Consider the following 22,344-nt stretch of genomic DNA (forward strand, 5'->3'; position numbering starts at 1 on the left):
ATATCAGTTTATGGTAATACATTTAGATGGTGTCTAGTATTTTTAAATAAGGACAATGGACTCAGATGAAGAGGAATTGGCCTTTGTTATTGCCACTGTTGCTTCTTGTTATGATTTAGAAATGCAGTTTTATTAGGCACATTTTCTCCCCTCACTCTGCTCATTGCTTCAAAAGCAAACCACTTTGAAGTATAAACTTCGTCCGCTCCCGACTACCGAATTTTCTGAACTTTCTGCAATTCTCGACTGTACTGGGAGCGGAGGGACGCTAGATTTTTTTTTTCGATTTACTCGCGGGAACAATTATGGATATTTTCGAGTTCCAGGAAACTGTCGGCTTTCTTCGCTTTATATCTGTATTCCTCTGATGAGACATCCCACAAATAAGGCCTTTCTATTATATCATTAATTAAGTCCAGAGTAATCTCCTTGCTCTACTCCATTTCTGACTATACATTTTAGTATAGTGCAGAGAGAACGACACACGTGCGTGTACTGTATTTGTAGCTTATAACAAAGAGAAGGAGTGTTGCGGAGAGTTGTAATTATAATCCTACTATATGAGGAGCACGTCGTTTGCGTCGTTTAGGTTATGTGTTGGCATGGAAACATCATGGAAGTTGCCGAAGCTGTGCCGACATCGCACGCACATCGAATTGACTTGACATGTTTTCCACTTGGAGCGGAAAACACGCCAACATGTTAAAAGTGTTAACTCAACATTCTGAGTTAACATGCAAAGTCAATTGGAAGACACAATCACAATATACATGTCAACTGTAACATGTTAAATTTAACATGTTGGTGTTAAATGTTAAACAGTGGAGACCGGCCTTTACAGATACTGAGAAAGCAAATCTCTTTAGTAGGGAATTCAGAGATTCAGTAGAAGATTGTCAGGACTTGGAAACCATAACAGAAGATAGGGAGGGAGAGACACATATGGAAACAAGAATCTTCTCATTCACAAATGAATATATTTTCAGAGAAATCCAACTGCTTCAGCAAGGAAAAGCAGCAGGAAGTGATCAAATTACTGGGGAGGTATTAAAGACAATGGGGTGGTATATAGTGCCTTATTTAAAATTTCTCTTTGACTATGTCATAAATAATAGTGTAATACCAAAGGAATGGAAGGAATCTATAATAATACCAATTTATAAAGGAAAGGGTTATAAAAGGAAACCACAGAACTACAGACCAATCAGCCTGACCAGTATAGTTTGTAAAATACTGGAGAGTTTAATAGCAAAGTACATCAGAGGGATATGTGATGATAAAAATTGGTTCATGAGGAGCCAGTATGGATTTAGAAAGAAATTTTCCTGTGAGGCACAACTGGTGGGATTTCAGCAGGACATATCAGATCAGTTGGATTCAGGAGGCCAGTTAGATTGCATAGCCATAGATCTTTCCAAAGCCTTTGATAGAGTGGAACATGGAATATTATTAAAGAAATTGGAGAGAATAGGATTGGACGTAAGGGTTATACGTTGGATAAGAACATTTCTAAATTCAAGGGTTCAGAAAGTCAAGGTAGGAAATAATATATCACAGGGAGAAAGTTTGAAAGGGAATTGCACAGGGTAGTATAATCGGTCCGTTACTTTTCTTAAGGTATACGCAAATGATTTAGGGAACAATATAACATCGAAAATAAGATTGTATGCAGATGACATAATTGTTTATAGGGAAATAACTAACATTGGGGATTGCTCAGAATTACAAAGGGACCTTGAGAGTATCCAAGAATGGGTTGAAGAAAATAATATTGACCCCTTCTCCGGGGTCGCTCAGTCGGCGGAGCGAGAGTCCCAAAGTGTGGACTGTTCGCAGGGCCAACTTGCTTTTACGGGACCGACCGACAGAACATTTATTTTTACAGGGCCATTGGTGACTGGATAGGAGACATAATGTTGAATGAAAATCAGGACAAAATAACAACAATGTTTATTAACATATAATGAAACCTCAGCCTAGACAAATGCAAAAAGAAAAAAAACATAATACAATATTTCACCAAAATAATTCAATTCACACATTCAATTGAACACATAAAATGACTGTGAGTCCATGCATGCTTCTCGGTTTCATTTGCTTCCATTACTTCGTCAGTGAAACTCCCTCCAACATTTTACTCTGCAACATTGAATTAATCATGTGATTTGCAATCCTATCATTTTCAATTGCAACACAGGTTTAGAAAATTCTCAGGTAAATTACTGTAATACCTATTTGAGAAACTTCACTATCGAAATTTCATTTACTTATAAAAAAATTGTTAAAGATTTACTTTACCACACTTGTGAAAAATACTTTCTAAATCATTTATCACTATCATGAAATTCTTTTAGCTTATTCTTAATAAGTTCTGTATAAATCACTTTTGGAAAACTCCTTACAATGTTTGAGATCGTCGTTATAAATTTGAAAAACTCTTTACCACTTCGAGAAATTTCTTACAATGTTTGAAAATTTTGAAAAATCCTTTGGCGAACTTCCTCTCTCTCGTAGACTTTGCTCGACTGTATTCCTTTAGAATTCTTAATAACATTTCCTAACTAACTAGTATTCTATAGATGGATAGAGTATCACGCATCACTATGTGGAATCAACAACAACAACAACAACAATATCAATGCATCATCAATCACATCAAATACACAAACGATAAGCATTCCTGGAATGATGTGGGTAAATGTCACGAAATAACATAATTCTAACAACTGTTTATAAATAGATTTATCACACAATAGAACATTATTATTATTATTATTATTATTATTATTATTATTATTATTATTATTATCATGTTATTGTAACTTTCTCTTCCTCTTGAATTCGGTTGAAGACCCTTACAACATTACCTGACCATAATGAGAACTCCTCATGACTGTAGTTATAAGATGAAATAGGATGACAAAATTTTTCTCGATGAATAATCATCACCATCATTAGAAATATGCGTTTAAGAGCCTCGAGAAAATCCAATAATGATTAAGTCGTGCATTATTCATATCAGTTGTTGAGCGAAGAACAAGAACTATTATTAGTCCCTAAATCTCTTCATTCCATCATAAATCACTATCACCATCATCACTCAATATAATCACTGTGATCCATTATAATTATTATGTCTGATATGCACCCTAGTAGTCCCATATCGTCGATTCATAAAAATTTACTATCACAATGATCGCTCAATTTTCTCAACAACTCGTTAAAATTTTCCGACCTTCATTATTATTATTAAAATTATTTTTATTTCCTACAATGGCTCCTAGAACGTTCTCTCGATGAGCTGTTCCTATTACTCGTCGATTGCCTTCCCTTCTAGTATCATTCATCATGCATGCCTAACAGCTTTTTAAGATTACGATTTAATCATAATTTACTCCTATTTAATCACATCCTCTTTGTTATGATTATTATTGCCTTATTTTATTTTTATTATTATTATTCTCATTATTATTAGGTCTTAATCCCTTATAATGTCCTTTTGAAGATCGTAATCACCTATGACCTTGTCAACTCACTGGCAACAGGGATTACTCATCACCGAATTCGAAAAAAAAGAAACCATTATTCCAAGAAAATGCAAAGATAGGACAATATTGAAATCACAAATCAACGAAGGAATGAATACTCTACCATCACCATTAAGTACAACTTTACTAAAGAAACTACATTCCTCTAAGCAAGAATACAATCTACTAGGCATCTACTAAAAGAGAAGAAATTTTACAGCGGTACTTATAGTTCCGATGAAAATTGAATCATATAAGCTTCAATAAACACACAAACTGTCTGCGGTTCAGCAAGTTCCACACGGGAAAATGTGCGGCTGTAATAAACCCGCTGAATACTGCATGGAGCTAACGACAAGTTGCACGGGCACTCAAATAAAGCAATGGTTATGCCTTACGAGAATTATACAGGTATTAACGTCGTCTGCAATTACTCTTCTTTTCCGTAGAGAATGCACTGTTCATCTTCTCCGTAAGAATACGACTGTACGACTTTCTTCAAAATTATTCTGTTCATCGTTTCTTAAGGTAATCTTCTGTACTGTTCGGTGTTTCACAAGGGACTCTTCCTCGACTTTGTTCTAGAAAAATCCTAAGATTTTCTAGCACCTTCCTTTATTTCCATTGGCTGTTGGCCATCATGCGCCGTGATTCGTCTTTCACAGCTTTGAGTGGATTTTCGAGAATAATCTCCCCTCTCGTCCGTCAGTGTGTCAGGTGACGTAACTACGTGCGCTGGCAGCCTTCAACAGCTGTTGACCTACTTTCGGCTGGCTCCCATCGGCACGGCACGGTAGCAGCTGATACACGCGGTCTCGTAAACCAATATTCCGTAATAAAATTTTTCCATCTTTCCCAAATTAACTGAGGCACCATTTAGACGGGTACAATATGAAGATTAATAGAGGCAAATCAACTGTTACAACATTTACAAACAGGAGCTTTAAAACTGAATTTGAATATACTTTGGATGAGGTAGTTATCCCTAAAGATGGCAAGTGCTAATACTTAGGTGTGAGATTTGAAAGTAATTTGCACTGGAAGGGTCATGTTGATGACATTGTTGGGAAAGCATACAGATCGTTACATGTCATAATGAGGCTACTTAAAAGATGCAACAAAGAATTAAAAGAAAAAAGTTACTTAAGTATGGTTCGTCCATTATTGGAATATGCAAACAGTGTTTGGGATCCTCACCAAGAATACCTAATAAAAAGAACTAGATGGTGTGCAGAGGGAAGCAGCAAGGTTTGTAACAGGGGATTTCAGGAGAAAGAGTAGTGTATCAGAAATGTTAAAGGAACTTGGTTGGGAAACTTTAGGTAAGAGGAGGGAGAAAACTAGACTTATAGGATTATATAGAGCATATACAGGAGAAGAAGCATGGAGAGATATCCGTGAGAGGCTTCAGTTGGAAAATAATTATATTGGTAGAACTGACCACAAGTACAAAATTAGAAGGAATTTTAGCAGAAGCGATTGGGGTAAATTTTCTTTCATTGGGAAGGGCGTGAAGGAGTGGAACAGTTTACCAGGGGTAGTGTTTGATCCTTTTCCAAAATCTGTACAGATATTCAAGAAGAGAATAAACAACAACAGAGAAAATGAAATGTTAGAGGGCATTCGACCAGTGCAGGATATTGTAAATAAAAATGTGTGTGATTAAATTAATTCCATCCCCTGGTCTATGGTGTTTGGACAGCCCAAGTAGGGGACTGCCTGTAGGGATGAAGTACAGTGGGGACTTCGAGGGCCCTGGGACCGCTACGGTAGCTGTGAAGGCCCTTCAGGAACTCTGAAAAGTGGTGGCAAAAGGGGCTCTGGTTAAGACGCAGCAGGTCGTTATGCTACTTAGGTTCCAAAATGGGTAAAATATAAATATGTAAATAAATTCAATGTTAATTTTAATCTTATACCAGTTGTATATTATTATTAGAAGTAATTTCACATACTGTATATGAGTTGACTATGTTTGTAAGATATTATAAGTAGAATTTTGTAAACAATATAAATTTATTTAGGATGATGTGTGTGTTTAATAGAACAAATTATTAGCGTAAATTGTATAATATTGTATTCTAGGAAAATTTTCTTCGTCTCTTGTTAATTTAAAATTTAGTGTTTGACAATAATGTATTTTAGTGTACCATTTGCCACCGAGGTAGACCCCTCATTTGCAAATAAAGAGATTTTGATTTGATTTGATTTGATTTGATGTGGTGAAGATATTATGCATGGAGTCTGGTGGCAGAACTCCATAGTTGTCAATATTGTTCTTCATATAGATGGCGATGCCATATTTAGGGTGGTGAAGTCCGGTAGTTTGTACCTAGGTATTTTCCCCCTGGTAATCAACTGATGTTCATCTTCACAATGAGTTTCCTGTAGCACCAGAATATCAACAGAATGATCCAGAAGTATCTTGGATAAGTATTCACTTTTGGCTCTACTTATACCCTCAATGTTTAGTTGACAGATGGTTAATTGAGGGCCTAGTGTCCACGTGTAGGATGCTGCGCCCTGAAAAGGGCTAAATCTTTGATTGTCATTGCCGTGAGGTCGCTGAGGAGAGTACGGCGGCATCTAGTCTTTGTTGCTCGCTTAGCACCACCCGGGAGTCACGTGTAAGGCAATGTGAGGTTAAACCTACGGACGTGAGCATAGTGGCTGGACGACAGTAAAAAAGTCCGTAAGTGTCACGAAGAAGAATAATAACTAGCGCCGCGTGGGATCTAATTGGCCGTGATTAGAAACATGGTTGCAAAGAGGATATATATATATATGGAAGTGGTTTGACGGCGGTAATGTTTGTTGCAAAGGAAATTGGATTGTAATAAACTGAGGTTATTTCAATTTAAAATGTGAATTAATTCTGTTTATGAAGTGAATAACAAGTCCTAAGTTTAACATATATGTGTTGAAGGATGGCTAATGGAGAAGTTTTATTTGTCAGAGGTGGGAAGGTATGTTATTTAAATTTTCGATATGGTACAGAATTAAATGCCACTTATTTGTTTACCGTTCATCTCTTGTGATATTCATTTTATTGTTTCGTATTTCGAAAAGTGCGTGTAAATCTCCAAAGTCGATGTGGAGGTATGAAACTGCATACGTATACCTTTTGTTTCTTTATTGACATCAAAAGGAGCATAATGGTGTAATACATTTGTTTGTAATTGACAAGTGATATATTCCTAGTTATTGATGAATGAATCTTTATAGTAAAAGAAAATACATTGTTCAGCATCTAGATGTTAATAGGGCCGTGCGTTAGGGGCACGCGGCTGTGAACTCGCATCCGGGAGATACTGGGTTCGAATCCCACTGTCGGCAGCCCTGAAGATGATTTTCCGTGGTTTCCCATTTCCACACCAGGCAAATACTGGAGCTGTACCATAATTAAAGCCACGGCCGCTTCCTTCCTATTCCTAGGCCTTTCCTCTCCCATCGACTCCATAAGACCTATCTCTGTTGGTGCGACGTAAAGCAAAAAAATAAAAAAATAAAAAACCCGGATATTATAAGGTAGTTAGTAGTTACTGAAAATTAATGCCAGGCTGAGTAGCTGGGCTGGTTTTGCTGAGCTCCAATTAACAAATTTGATCTCTGCTTAATCGGGTAGTCAAACTCATGTCAGTAGATTATCTGGCATGTAAAAGAACTCCCGCGGGACAAAATTCTGGCGCTTCGGTGCCTCCTAAAACCATAAAAGTAGTTAAGTTAGTGGGACATAAAACCAATACAATTATTATAGGCAAATGTGAACAGTAGTCATATCATTAGGCACAACTGTACAGCCTGTCATATCATTAGGTAGTTAATCTCCCTCTCTTTTAGCTCTGTCTAGCAGTGTTAAAGGAAATCTGAGAAGGTTGAAACAATAAGTTTTTGAGGAGCAACTGTGATTTAGTCTTCCGTGTGTTCAAATGTGCAAGTCTGTTATATTGTGTCTTACTCATATGTGACTTGTGTTGTGTGCCTGAAGGTGCAGGTCTGTTGTTCTTGATTGTTCAGACTGAAGGCTGGGTTGGATCGTCAACAGGTTTGCCATCAGCTGTCAAATACAGTGTGTATGAAAACCAAAGGACAAAACTTACGGAATGGATTCCTAGAGAGAAGAAAAAAGGATTATCAAAACATAGGCCTGAAAATGCATAATTGCATAGTTATGCGGCCATTTAGTAACGTTAGTACATCTGACAGTCCCAGTATTGTTACACTGAATTTGTTTCTAACGCCAGCTGGGGCAAATTTTCACGTATCATGTGAAATGTTCAAACAGACCTTCTCCAGCCTGAATAAAAGCCTCCTCTCATCTTCGCATTGAGCATCAGGCATAATCAAAAATGCCTGGTGTAGTTTGTAACGTACTCTGTGACAGGTTGCCACAATGTGGAGGCCTATACCTGTAATATTGAAAGAAGCATTCTGACAGGTAGAGCTGTAGGGAGAAGCATTGCACATGCCAGTGCACAGTGTTGCCACATTCCTGCATTCCGTTCTCCCTCCCCTCGCTCCTGGCCCACTTGTTCATTCGTTCAGACCACTGAGTTCTGTTGTACCCAAGTCAGAAGTGAGAGGTTTGGCAATTCCAATTAACCTGAGCCGGCCAGCAGGCTTATCTCCATGGCAACCGCAGTGGACAAGCTCTCGTTTCCATGGCAACTATACCCCCTACTCCGTTATTCCCACCCAGGCAGGTAGTAAACGGATCTCCCTCTAAGAAATGTCAGAATACTTCTTTCAATATTATGACCTTAGAGGTATTCAGGTCCACACCATGTTACTTGTGTAACAATTTTAATCTGTGTCTCGCATTTTATTCTATCAGGATGTTGTGCATTCCGTAAAAGCATGCTCTGATAATTCTTTGGTTATGCATTTCCTGACCCATGTTGTCGAATACACATCCTTTCTTCTTTCTATATAAGAAATACGTTCCTGAAATTTTGATGTTGAGTTTTGATACACCCTGTATAGCCAAGGCATCACTGGATAGGCATACCAAAGAAATGAGGAATGAGACACTTTCCTGTTGCTTTCTTCACTGATCCAGAAGTTGTTGTTACATATCAGTCTGCCAAGCTCACTGAAATGCGTGCACCAACCAACCTACCTAGTGAGCTACATTTTCACACCATTTACATACATCATGGACTGGCTGCATAAGGAATGGCATTTCTTGCACCAGGCTGAATGGCTCAGACGGTTGAGACACTGGCCTTCTGACCCCAACTTGGCAGGTTCGATTCTGGCTCAGTCTGGTGGTATTTTAAGGTAGATTTACTGGCATGTAAAAGAACTCTTGCGGGACTAAATTGTGGCACCGTAAAATGAGTTAGAGGGACATTAAGCAAATAACATTATTATGGCATTGCTTGCATCAGTCATTTGCCTTCATATTGTCAAAGCCAAGGACAAGACTAAGACAGGTGAATGGAAGTAACAAATTTGTTCTAGCCCATACCAGATGACATAGTGCATTGCGAACACTACCAATGTGTCTCATTGGAATCTTCCTTATTTCCCCATATTCAGCTCCCTCTGGGTGCCTGTATGGTACTGTTAGTTGTTAGGATTGTTGGCCGCACAGAATGGTAAACAGCTGGTGACGAGCACGCCACATGCTATGGTGACGGTATGGTACTGTTGAAACAGAAAAAACAGCCTGAGTTTCCAAGAGCAAAACACAATTGGTTGACCACAGTCCAGCATGGTGCAATGATTTGGGATGTATAGACCCGGCAAGGCTGGCACTGACAGGAATTATCAGATAAGATAATCAGCTATGTGGGGAACGACACAGAAGGGGACATTATTGCAGCGGATGATCTAAATTTACCAAATTCGAACTGGGAAGGGATTGCAAACAACAGAAAGCATGACCAACAAATGGTGAATTTTAAGTTAAAATGGGAAGGACAACTGAATCAGAAAGTGGTGGAACCAACTAGTGGGAAAAATATTCTGGACATGGTGCTGATAAAACCAGATGATCATAGACAAACTGAAGTAATGGATGGTATCAGGGTTTATGAAGTTTTTTGTAGTAGTTAAAAATAAATGTTATAGAAAGAAATGTTGTAAAAGTAGGACTATTAGGCAATACCATATGGTTCATAAGAGAGGCATAGGGAAAAGTTAAAAAAATCAGTTATGATCAACAGAAAGTGGTAAATAAAAATGTAAGCAGTCTATGGGATGGGTTTAAAACAATATTGTTGAGGAGTGTGGAAACAGGTGATGTAACGTTAAAAGTGGTTAAACAAATAGGAACATTTGCAGAAGTAAGGAGAGTTTGAAGGAACTTGCTTGGAAATTTTTGTTAGTGGCTTTACGTCGCACCGACACAGATAGGTCTTATGATGACGATGGGATAGGAAATGCCTAGGAGTTGTAAGGAAGCGGCCGTGTGAAAATGGGAAACCACGGAAAACCATCTTCAGGGCTGCCAACTGTGGGATTCGAACCCTCTATCGCCCGGATGCAAGCTCACAGCCGCATGTCCCTAACTGCACAGCCAACTCGCCCGGTGAAATTGATTTTAGCAAAAAAAAAAAGTCAGCTAAGGATTACATAACTGGCAGCCATATGAATTTTAGGGGACAATGGAAGGATAAGTATCGATCCTTTAAAGAAATTTAATGAAAAAAGGGAGTGTATATGTGCGGACTTACAGAAGGAACAAGTATTCAGTTAGCAGTATGTAAAGATAGTGAGATATAAGGATGTTCAAGTAGAGGATGAGGAAAGCAACGGGAAACTACCTCACTCCTCATTTCCCTAGTACGCCTCTTCAGTGATGCCTAGGCCATCTATGACAGCTGATGGCAGAGCTGTTGAGGATCCAACCAGCCTTAGGGCTGAAGACTGAACATACAACACAAGTAGAGTAGGCAACTAATGCTGGTGAATTACTGAAATTTATGTATGGTGATAAAGACATTTACAAAAAGATATAAGAGTTGAAAGCTAGGGAAGTAGCTGGGATTATAAGATTGCTGGGGATATATTAAAGGCAATTGCTTAGGATGTAGTGCCATATCTGAAGTATTATTTAGCCCCAGTGTACGAGGGAAAGGGTGATAAACATAGAGCGGATAATTGAGGCGTCCCATGCTAAAACTCGCCTTATCCACTTTTTTCCGAAATTGAGATAGCTATAGTACTGGATTCCTTGGGTTAATCCCTATTTGTTGATGATACACATATCGTGCTAGAAATGGTCATTTCCTGTTAAAATGAGCACAGAAAATCGCGTGTCATAGCAAAACTTGCCTTTTCCAATGCACCTGTCATTCCTAAACTGGCCAATCACAGCTCAGCTGGGAGGTCACGTGAGTACCCGGCCGGCAGGCAGTTAGTTATTGTTCTTTACTGTTCATGTTGTGTTTGAGTAAAGGTATACTGTTGCTTTATTTGATGAAAGTTTTAGAATAAATACTAGTATAACTCCAGCAGAGAAAGGGAAAGGTAGGAAGATGACCGCAGACCCCGTAAACTGGAAGAGAACCATTGCAAAACGCCAAAAGAAACACGCCGTTGTTTACTTCATTACTAGGCCTAAGTTCCTAACTAAACATTACAGTTAAAAGATGCATAGGATGCTGGTTCTAAATCAGTGGCAATTGATTGGTTTACGTGTCATAAATTACGTGCGAAGGCATTCTTCTCTAAGCTTCAGGACAGTGCTGAAGGAATGCAAACATTTAGTTTTGACTGTCAGAAGAACTTAGTAGTTCCCGAAGTACCAGACCAATGTGCCTAGTATTGTAGGCAACTCTACACCTACAATTTTACCATAGTCAAAGGTTCATCCAAAGAAAAGTTGACTAAAGACAGTGTACACATTTACACTTGGAATGAAAATGCGTATAGCAAGTCATCCAATGAAATAGCTTCTGCAGTCCATGAGTGTTTAGTGAAAACTGACCTGTCTGATACCCCTGTAATCAGGCTCTGTGCTGATGGTTGCGGTGGCCAGAATCACAATTCTATAATGCTACTTAATGTGTGCTCATTATTTACTAAATAGTGCTCCACAGAATGTGAAGAAAATAGAGCTTGTTTTTCCATTTAGAGACCATTCCTTCCTGCCATCAGACAGGATTTTTAGTTTAATTGAAAAATCACTCAGAAAAATGCCAGTTATCTATGAACCTGATACATATACTGAGATCTTCAACAAACATGGAACAGTAACAAAACTAGGTGAAGATTGCCAATTGTCAGAGGCGAAAAACTGTGCCACAGCAGTTATGAAAAAACCAGGATAGTGGCATTTCCGGTTTTCCTTGTGCAAAAGGTTCATACTTTCACGAACAACATCAATGAATAATGTTCTGATCAGAGGTGAAGTATCGTACAATTCTGACATGAACCTACCAAGGTCAGTTATGAAGAAAGGTAAAACATTAAAAGACGTAGTTGTTAATGAGGTTCCACCAGGTGTTATGGTTAAGCCAGCCAAGATCAATGACGTCAAAAAACTACTTATCAGTCACTTTGGTGATCAGTGGTTTGATAATCCATCAACGAACTGTCTGAAGAATGTTCTCAGTACGTATGATGAAGCTGTTGTTGGTGCCAATGAGGACGAGGATGAAGAACCTTACTGTTGTCAGGAAGAAGGTGTAGACGTAATTGTTCAAAATAAAATCATTGAAGGACTAATGAAACACTACTTCATGTATTTTTTAAAAATTCATTGACCTTTTATGTATTAATAAATAAATGTTTAAACGTAATTTTCAAAGGTGTTAATTAATTGGGTCCACCTCGTTCGATGTAAACAGATATTAAAAGTAATTTTCGGTTGCAGCAAAACTGGTCTTATCCCATCTGTGTTGGAGTAAAACTTGCCTTATCTGATCAGTCATGCCAAAACTCGCCTTCTCCATTTTTTAAACGTAAATAACTCAGTCTCTACAACACATGGTTTATTTACACAATATTGAATGACCTTGGATGATTTCTTTCTTAATTTTAGAATTGTTTTCATCAAAAAACACTAAGCATTATGCTAGCAATTCGTTTTTTGTGTTTCCTGAAAAATTTGTCAGTTTGGAGAAGGTGAGTTTTGGCATGGGACGCCTCAATTACTTGAGGTGTGTTTGTAAGGCCTGGGAAGGCATTCTTTCTGATTTTATTAGACACGTTTGCGAAATTACTAAACTGGTTTGATAGAAGGCAGTTTGGGTTTAGGAAAGGTTTACTTCAGTGAAGCTCAACTTGTAGGATACCAGCAAGGTATAGCAGATACCGGTATTTTAGATTCAGACGATCAAATGGATTGTATCACTTATTACCTATTGAAGGCTTCTGAGGTGGTAGATCATGGGAGTTTACTGACTGGACTGGATAAAAGAGCAGTTGAATGGGTGGCTAAATTTCTAGGGAATAGAATTCAGAGAATTTGAGTATGTGAAGTGTTATCTGATTCTGTAATGATTATGAGGAGGGTATTGTTGGACCTCTGTTTTCTTATACAGGATAAACTTGACAGTGACCGCTGCCTGTCATAAGAGGCGACTAAAAGGGGGCGACCTAGGAACAGAAATGGATTGTGGCTTTGGTACAATGTGTTGGACCCCCTGTGGATTGGAGTGGTTGAATACAGGCATAAGAAAATGTAATCTTGAGATTTTAATCGCAATTAGGTGTTGATATTGAAGCTCATAGGTTAAAATCACGAAAGCTCGACATAAATCGTCCATTACTCTTAAGACTCCCCTTATTAGGCTTTTTGGTGATAATCAGCAGATGCAAGCACAGGAAAATAAGACAATCGAAATGAGTTTCATACATCTGACGATAGCACCACACTCGAAAGCAAGAAGTTGCTGAAAATCAGTCTAGCCAACTTCGTATATCGGTGTCTAGCTCCGGGTAGCTACCTAGCGCTTGAATGGAGGTGGTTGCACGCAAGCCAAAGTACCAGCTGATTTACACCCCCAGGTACTTTACCTCCTGGGTAGGTGCCAGCCACTTTACCAGCAGATGGTAGAACCGGCCCTTAATCAAAAATTGTTCCGACACCTCTCCTCTACACTTTACTTTTGATATGGTGTTAGTTAAAGTAAGGTCTATCAGTTTAATTAATTTACAATGGAGTCCAAAATTAATAAAGACGATTTATGGTATTGTAAAGGTGGAACATTTGACGTTAGGATTTCACAAGTTAATGACAATACGGGCTCAAATATGAAATTTATCACATGTAAGGTACCCTACTTGATTGTCTGACAAAACAAGGAACCGAAGGTACATCAAACAGTCTGTGACTGCTATCTAAACGTATTCCGATAAGCAACGTACGGCCGTCAGTTTCCATTGTAGAATACGCAGGCATAGCTAGAGTGAAGTGGCACCTGTCACAAATTTGCAGCATAAGAAAGAAGCATTTGCTGGCGCTTCAGGTGTAAAAGCGCAGCAAGCAGGCTAGCAATGGGGCTTGTACAGAAAGCTCCCACTGCCAACCTAACTCAGCTCTGGTGGATACTATTCAGTTTTGCAAGGACACTTTGCCTTGCTGATCCATATCCTGCACTGCCATAGTCAAACCTGGATAAAATATGTGCCCTATAAAATCTTCGCCCAAGCAGTGCCACTAAGAAAGTTCAAAATATTCAGCTTCTTAGCGCAATTCACTTTTAACTGACGCATGTGTGGCTCCCATGATAATTTGCTATTGAAAAGGAGCCCATGAAATTGGTGTCATCTACAGGAAGAGCGGCATCCCCTAAATAAAACTCAGGATGGGAGTGAAAAGTGCGCTTCCAGCAAAAGTGCAGAACAAAGGTCTTTGCGATTGAAAACTGGAAGCCATGTTCTCAGATCCACTGTTCACTCTCCTAATTGCTTGCTGTAATTGTCGCTCGGTGACGGCCATATTTTGCAAGCTTAAAAGTATGGTGTGGTGGTCGTTAAAACAGTTTTTGAGCTGGAGGTCTTTATGTTGTCATGTTCTCGTTGTCCCCTGATGCAGTTCAAATGTATCTGTACACATTTTCATAAGAATCCAGCCCTCAACTTAAATAAATTTAAAAGATAAATACGGGAAACTTTCATTCCGATTATTTTTAGTAAAAAACAAGACCAGAAGAATTTGCAATTATTACACTTAGTTTCAGTTATCACCCCCATAATACTGCATACTCCCACACTCTTGCAAGTCCCATCCCATTTCCCCATCTGCAGTCAGAAACCACGGGTAGTACAAGCAGGCCACGTCACTTAATTCTTTATTTGATTTTTATTGTCCACTTTAAAGACTAGAAAACAGATGGTTCAGCTTCAATAACAACTTGCATAATGTCAGCCTACGACTGAACACAGTAATTAAGTCAACAGTGTACAGATACATTTGAACTGCATTAGGGGACAACGAGGATATTACAATAAAAAAACCTCCAGCTCAAAAACTTTTAACGACCACCACCTCATATTTTTGACTTTTCATTGTGTTTCTTAATGAAATTTTTTTTAACAAGCACTATATTGGGTTGAAACATGTCTATCTGAAATTTCATCTTAATTGGATGTCATATTAAGTATTGACTAGGAGGATAGTTAACACCATTTTGCATAATTTGTAAAAAGTACAGATCTCTTTACATTGTTGCGAGAGTATTTAGGGGTTGTAATAAGTATGTAAAGGAGAGAACGTATAAGTCTCTGATAAGATTTCTGACAGAAGAGTAGTGTTACGAAAATGTTGTAAACTTTGGGCTGGGAAAAGTTGGGAGTAAGGAGATGAGATGCTCGACTAACGAGGGGACCTTGCCAAGTGTAACAACCCGATTTCCCAGAAATTACTCTCAGTGACAGAGAGGCCGAAATAAGGGAACACATGTTTCGGCTTATCCGTAGGCACTTGACCGTTTCCGAGTAAATGGTCTTCAAAGTTTCCAGCGTGCTTTACATGCCTGTTAGTGGGGAACAAATTCAACTGACACGGCGGTGGTGCAGTGGCTTCACACTTTTGTACCCCATGTTCAAATCCCAATGGTATTTTTTTTTCTACTTACATCCATTGATGATTATTACACGAATGTCTGCTATCAAGTTGGTGTTTACAAGGGCAGTATTGATTGTAAAATTACAACTGGGTTTCGCAATAAGTGTTACAGGGATTACAGTGGTTTGTACGTTCATACTTCAGGGAGATGTGCTGCATTTCCTTGGATGATACCGATCGTAGAAACATAGAAATTTCGCACACTATGAACATCGCGCAAAGGCAGGTTTGTCATAGTTACATTTCTCTGTGGAAGTGTCACTTGGTAAAGAAATGTTAACATAATTAAAGATTTCACATGTTGGCAATACGTTTGCAACAAACCACGCATAACAGATCATTTTTCCAAAAACTGGCGCTTGCAATTGATTACAAATCAATGTGTGGATTTTAAAAAATCATTGTTTAGTCGTAATATCCCTTTGCTGTGCAATGAGTGTAGAACAATTGATGTTTTAAAATTCATTTACCAGACAGAATAACGACGAAAAAGGGCAACAATATTTTTAAAAATATCGAACAAAACCATTTGTGTTGTAATTGTCAATGGACAAAAGTAAAAATGAAACAAAAATCCCCAATTATTCAGGATTTGAACACAGGGTCTAGAAGTGTGAGGTCACGCCAAAAGCCACTGGGCCACCAGTTTAGTTGTACTTGTTAAATGCTTGGTCTACCTCTACTTCTCTTACCCTCCATAACAGAGTCCATTATTCTCCTAGGTAACCTATCCTCCTCCATTCGCCTCACAACCCCACCACCGAAGCCGGTTTATGCGTGCAGCTTCATCCATCGAGTTCATTCCTAAATTAGCCTTTATCTCCTCATTCTGAGTACCCTCCTGCCATTGTTCCCACCTGTTTGTACCAACAATTATTCTCACTACTTTCATGTCTGTTACTTCTAACTTATGAATAAGATATCTTGAGTCCACCCAGCTTTTGCTCCCGTAAAGCAAAGTTGGTTTGAAAACAGACCGATGTAAAGATAGTTTCGTCTGGGAGTTGACTTCCTTCTTGCAGAATACTGTTGATCGCAACTGCGAGCTCACTGCATTAGCTTTACTACACCTTGATTCAATCTCCCTTACTATATTACCATCCTGGGAGAACACACAATCTAAATACTTAAAATTATCTACCTGTTCCAGCGTTGTATCACCAATCTGACATTCAATTCTGTTGAATTTCTTACCTACTGACATCAGTTTAGTCTTCAAGAGGCTAATTTTCATACTGTACTCATTGCACCTATTTTCAGGATCCAAGATATTAGACTGCAGGCTTTCAGCACAATCTGCCATTAAGACCAAGTTGTCAGCATAGGCAAGACTACTTACTACATTTCCACCTAACTGAATCCCTCTCTGCCATTTTATACCTTTCAGCAGATGATCCGTGTAAACTACGAACAGCAAAGGTGAAAGATTACAGCCTTGTCTAACCCCTGTAAGTACCCTGAACCAAGAACTCATTCTACCATCAATTCTCACTGAAGCCCAACTGTCAACATAAATGATTTTGATTGATTTTAATAATCTACCTTTAATTCCATAGTCCCCCAGTATGGCAAACATCTTTTTCCTCGGTTCCCTGTCATATGCTTTCTCTAGATCTATGAAACATAAACACAACTGCCTATTCCTCTCGTAGCATTTTCCAATTACCTGGCACATACTGAAAATATGATCCTTACAGCCTTTCCGTGGTTTGAAACCACACTGGTTTTCATCCAACTTCCTCTCAATGACTGATTGCACCCTCCCTTCCAAGATGCCAGTGAATACTTTGCCTGGTATACTAATCAATGAGATACCTCGATAGTTGTTGCAATCCTTCCTGTCCCCTTGCTTATAGATGGTGCAATTACTGTTTTTGTCCAATCTGAAGGTACCTTACCAGCGCTCCATGCTAATCTTACTACTCTATGAAGCCATTTCATCCCTGCCTTTCCACTATACTTCATCATTTCAGATCTAATTTCATCTATTCCTGCTGCTTTATGACAATGGAGTACTGCAGCTAGTATGAAGATAAAGTTGGAATTCAAGAAGATAAATTGGGGCAAATATTCATTCATTTATAGGACAAGGAGTAAGGATTGGAGTAAATTATCAAGGGAAATGTTCAATAAATTTCCAAGTTCTTTGAAAACCTTTGATATGTTCATGTGATGATAAAAAGTAGAAAAAACAAAAATTTCTACTCCAGTTTTCTTCCTGACTTTCATTTCTCACTCTATCTTTCTTTGGTTTTCCTTATCACACCACCACTCCCAGCCCCACCTCGTGTGGTCAGATATCGTATTAAATTATGAAGGAGTCAAAGGAAGCATTTGGTGAAAGAAGAATGAAGGTGGTGATGGTTACTGTTATCTGCCATCTGCGAACATGTACTGGAGACTCTACAACATTCTGTCTCCACAACTCGCATCCGCCGGAGTGTTGCCTTGCCCGAGAGGCATTGAGAGGGGACGGCTGGCATTGAGTCATGTTCAGCGATGAGTCCCGCTTCTCCATAACCTCCGATGATCATTGTGTGCGGATTTGGTGGCGTCGAGGGCAGATCGTGCCCATATATTGTGGAAAGACACACAGGCGTAATTCCTAGCGTTCTCGTGTGGGGAGCCATAGGATATGTGTTCAGGTCGCCTCTAATAGTGCTTCGACAGACTTTAATGGCACAGCGATAAGTTACAGACATTCTGTGTCCGCACGTCCTATCCCTTATGGCACAGCACTCTGGGGCAGTGTTCTAACAAGATAATGCATGTTCACACACAGCACGTATGTCTATGGACTGCCTAGAACATATTGAGGTCCTCTCATGGCCAGCAAGATCCCCGGACCTCTCTATCATTGAACATATGTGAGATGACATTGGAATGGGACTCCATTCCAGTACCGATCTGTGGGATCTGGAGGGACAGCTGCAACTACTGTGGATGAACTTGTCTGCCTCAGGAGAGGATCGACAGGCTGTTTGACACCATTTCGAACCACATAAAGGCATGCATTGCGGCCAGGGGGCGTACGACACCGTACTGACCTGGCGTCAACATTCCACCTGTAACTGTCAGTGGCCTTGTTTCTTTCATCCCATATTGTAATCAGTTCAGTAAAGGCACATGGTCTTTAAGCATTTGTAGTTTCATTCGCTTTCAACCTCTCCTTCTGGGTGCTTAACTTTTTTTGTCAGGCTGTGTATTTGAAGATTATGAATTTACTCCAATCTCATAATTAATTTCATTTCCGTCAGTTTTCCTGAAAGTCAAGTTTCCCGACAGCACTTTTCCCAAATCGTATATCCCGACATACCTTCTTTAGATAGTCATATTTCCCGACACCATTCCAATCCTGACATACAACTTGGGACACGAGGACGAAACGCAGGCAACCAAGAATGAGTTAGCTAGAAAATTTATAATGTCCAGTAACAGACCATTATATTGGTATCATACAATTTCCCGACACAGCTTTTCTGAAAATTGCACATGGTGTAATTTGTAGTATCATAGAAATAACCAATGATGTCTTTAATTGCTAAATTACAGTAAAGTTATTTTGTATACTGCAATGCAATAAATTTGTTTAGAGAACAATGTTGTGCATAAAAAATGAATGGTATTGTCGTCATCTTCATAATTTAGTACTGCCAAGTGTAACCGGTTCTTAGCATCAAGCCACTTCTCTTTTGGGGCAGCTTTAACTGATCGCCCCAAGCTTAACTCAGCTACCATTATTTCTGTGTTGGCTTTGTTTCTTCTGGAATTGACGAAGAACTGAGTACAAATCTGGGTGGTCCTTCCCAAGTAGTACACAAAATTGATTATGCCACCGTTCACTTGAATGGTTGATCTTTTGTGTGCCATCATAGGCTGCTCAATGGTGGTTCCATATATGAATTTTGCATCTTGGTGGAACAGCCCTGTGTCTACATCTTGCTGGTTTTTGTATGACTTAATATACTGCAACGTAATTGAAAAGTGGTGTAAGTTCTTCATGTTCATTGCTGTTTCTGGCAAGATGAAAAACTTCTACTCATTTTCTGGAACAACCATGAGCCTGTGCGATATAATCTTAATATCTCGACCATCGGGGTGGTTATATTGCTGTTGTAAACCATATTTTTGAACTTGGCGATAAATTGACTGGCAGAAATGGAAGAAACAACCAGAGTAAGGGACTTTTGGTAAAACCTCAATGCATGCATTCATTATTGCTTTCTCAAAATCTGCCAAGATTTTACTTGTAGTGAAGTTCGTAATTGTGTGTTCGTCAGCTACAGTTACAATAGTGTGAAGTGCAGAGACGTAGTGCGTTGTTATTTTTGAAGGCAGAATCCATTAGAGTGAAGATCTGAGTAAAAAGGTTTGGAGACACTTTGAAGTTCCCATCTATGGACCATGTGTTACTTCTATATAACAGTTCTAGATTATACCTGGTTGCAAAAATCACTCACTCGCTCTTTTTAATCAAATATTACGAATCTTTTACGAGCTAAAGTTTTAATCACAATTATAGGTTGAGATTTCCCACCTAATCAATACTTAATATCTTTAAATGTATGTATTCACATTAAAAATGCATTAAACAGTACTGGTTTCAATCTCCTATAGATGATTTTCAGCTGAAGAACATTAACATTACCAAGAACATAAAAGATAAAATAAGAAATACATAAATTTAATACATTACTTATTCTAAGACAATGTACAGTTTTTTATATTGAAACTGGAATGTCCTGTCAGCATTCGCCGTCCATGTATTTCTTGTAGAAAACTCTCTAACACCCGTCTGTGAAGATTTGAAACGAGCGCCAAGGCCAAGTGACATCACGATCGAACGTTCCATTTCTTCGATGTCACTATAGCCAGAACGGGACGTCATCTTGTAGGCCTGAATAATAAATATAACTGCACAAAATTTCAAGCAAATCGGTGGAAGGATGGCAGAGTTATGGAAAATTACAGAACCTCTTATTTTCAGTCTTGCCAGCCGACCTGTGGGGATAAAAGGAGCTCGCTAGCTCCGTAGAAAGCAGTGTGTGTTTCATTGTGTCCCAGCTGCCATGCCGTGTGTGCCAGCTGCGGGAGTATAGTCTGTTATTCTGTCCGGCTAAGGGCCAATGGTAGACGATACGCGATACGGTTCGAGTGTCTAAGTGTCGAACGTATACTCATAGGACTTTAACTTCGTGTGAAGGAAATAAATTGCCTCAGAAGACTTGTTCAATAGTAATGCAAGTGATAGAATCGGTTCAGCTGATTAACATTCTTTTGACTTGTGAATTTTGTCTTGCAGAGACTGTACATTAATTGCTGTCACATAGACATTGCTTTTATAAAGAGTGTGATTAACTTAGTGCAAAAGACTGTGCCTTAGTAAAAATCAATTTCTTTCGAGAGACTGTGTTAATTCACTTCGTAAAAGACTGTGCCTATATTTCTTTTCGAGAGACCATGTTAAGTTACTTGTAAAAACTGTCCCTCAGTGGAAAATTAATTTCTGTGTTTATTCACTTCATAAAAGACTGTGCCTACATTTCTTTTGAAAGACTGTGTTAAGTTACTTCGTAAAGACTACGTCTTACTGGAACTTAGTTTTTTTTTTCACAAGACTACGTGTTACAATTTATAAACTGTTCCTTTACGAAAACTTGGTTTCAAGTCACAAGACTGCACTGTGATCAATTAAAACTGCTTTCATAGAAACTTTAATGTATTTCAAAATTTATGTGTGCTAGATCATTGCATTCACTTCACCGTATTTACTACGAACAGTACGAAAGACTGTGTCCGAGGGACTCAATTTCTTTTCTTTGAACTGAGATTAAGTGAAGTTGCATACGGTTGAACCTCAGAAGGTTCCAGATTTTGTGTTGCCTATCATTTCAAGTTTGTCAGTGACTATTTTCATTTACTGAACAGTGTTAGCTTTCATTATCATCACGGAACTGTGATTCTGAATTTATTTCTTCAAAGTAGTTTGCATCCAACACTATTGACAGTGGAACTTGTGCAGTGTTGTGCCACAACCTTCAGTGCAATGCGGTAGAGGAGTTTGACATTCTATGCGAAGCCCTTCATGGGACTTTAGTGGAATCCAGAGCTAATCAACTGTTCCACGCTGCACTAACACCAGACGTCAGACTTCAGGTTCGAGTCTCTTTCAAACATCGAGGGTCGACAACCGCCGTGGGATGACGTGGTGCCATGGTGAGGGGAAGGTGTTCAGCGATGTGGGACGACGCCGATGCTGAGGGATGACGACCGATGCCGAGGGACGACGCCTTCTCTACATCTTTCTGGACACTCAATCTCCAACCATTCGTCTGTAAAGGTTGTATGATTTATCTGTTTTTCTTGAATAAACTGCAAGTTCCACTTATAAAGAACTTATTGCACTACCCTTCTCTCTCCAACTCTCCGAGTATGGACCGTACACGCCCTGGCGTCAATCCATGTACTCCACTAAGCTAAACTACGGGCATTCCTGTTACAATATTAAGGATAAAATGTGCATGATGACATGTGGGGTTAGGAGGTAATTCTCACCGGCAAAAACTCCGGATTGATTTCAGAAGGTTTTGCCATTCTTTGAGTTGGGCTTAAAAATCTACGAGGTACACCATGAAGTTCTTTTTGCAGTATCTGAGCTGGCGGCACCTCAGGATGTTCTTCAGCTGTATGTTTCAGCTTTCCTATTATTTTTTTCTGCATCGCCATGTTTGCAGTTTGGTGGATGTGCATGTGGAGATTGATCTCGTTTCTGCTGCACGATAGCTTTCGTCACAATTC

The 22,344-nt window shown here is 39.0% G+C and overlaps 1 protein-coding gene across 3 annotated transcripts in view; it reads left to right on the forward strand.

Annotated features, from left to right (window-relative positions):
• The first annotated feature begins 6,315 nt into the window (after positions 1-6,315).
• Positions 6,316-22,344, forward strand: part of Smn (survival motor neuron) — a 136,767-nt gene continuing 120,738 nt past the window's right edge. For 2 of the 3 annotated variants that reach the window (XM_067136914.2, XM_067136915.2), the window contains exon 1: positions 6,316-6,490. In XM_067136914.2, the coding sequence (XP_066993015.1) occupies positions 6,452-6,490 (39 nt within the window). In that variant the 5' untranslated portion in view covers positions 6,316-6,451. Of the gene's footprint in view, positions 6,491-21,784; positions 21,887-22,344 lie in introns of those variants that run through there. The other variant, XM_067136913.2, reaches the window with a different exon arrangement.

This window comes from Anabrus simplex, chromosome 1 (genome assembly GCF_040414725.1).
Source record: "Anabrus simplex isolate iqAnaSimp1 chromosome 1, ASM4041472v1, whole genome shotgun sequence".
NCBI classification, from domain to species: domain Eukaryota; kingdom Metazoa; phylum Arthropoda; class Insecta; order Orthoptera; family Tettigoniidae; genus Anabrus; species Anabrus simplex.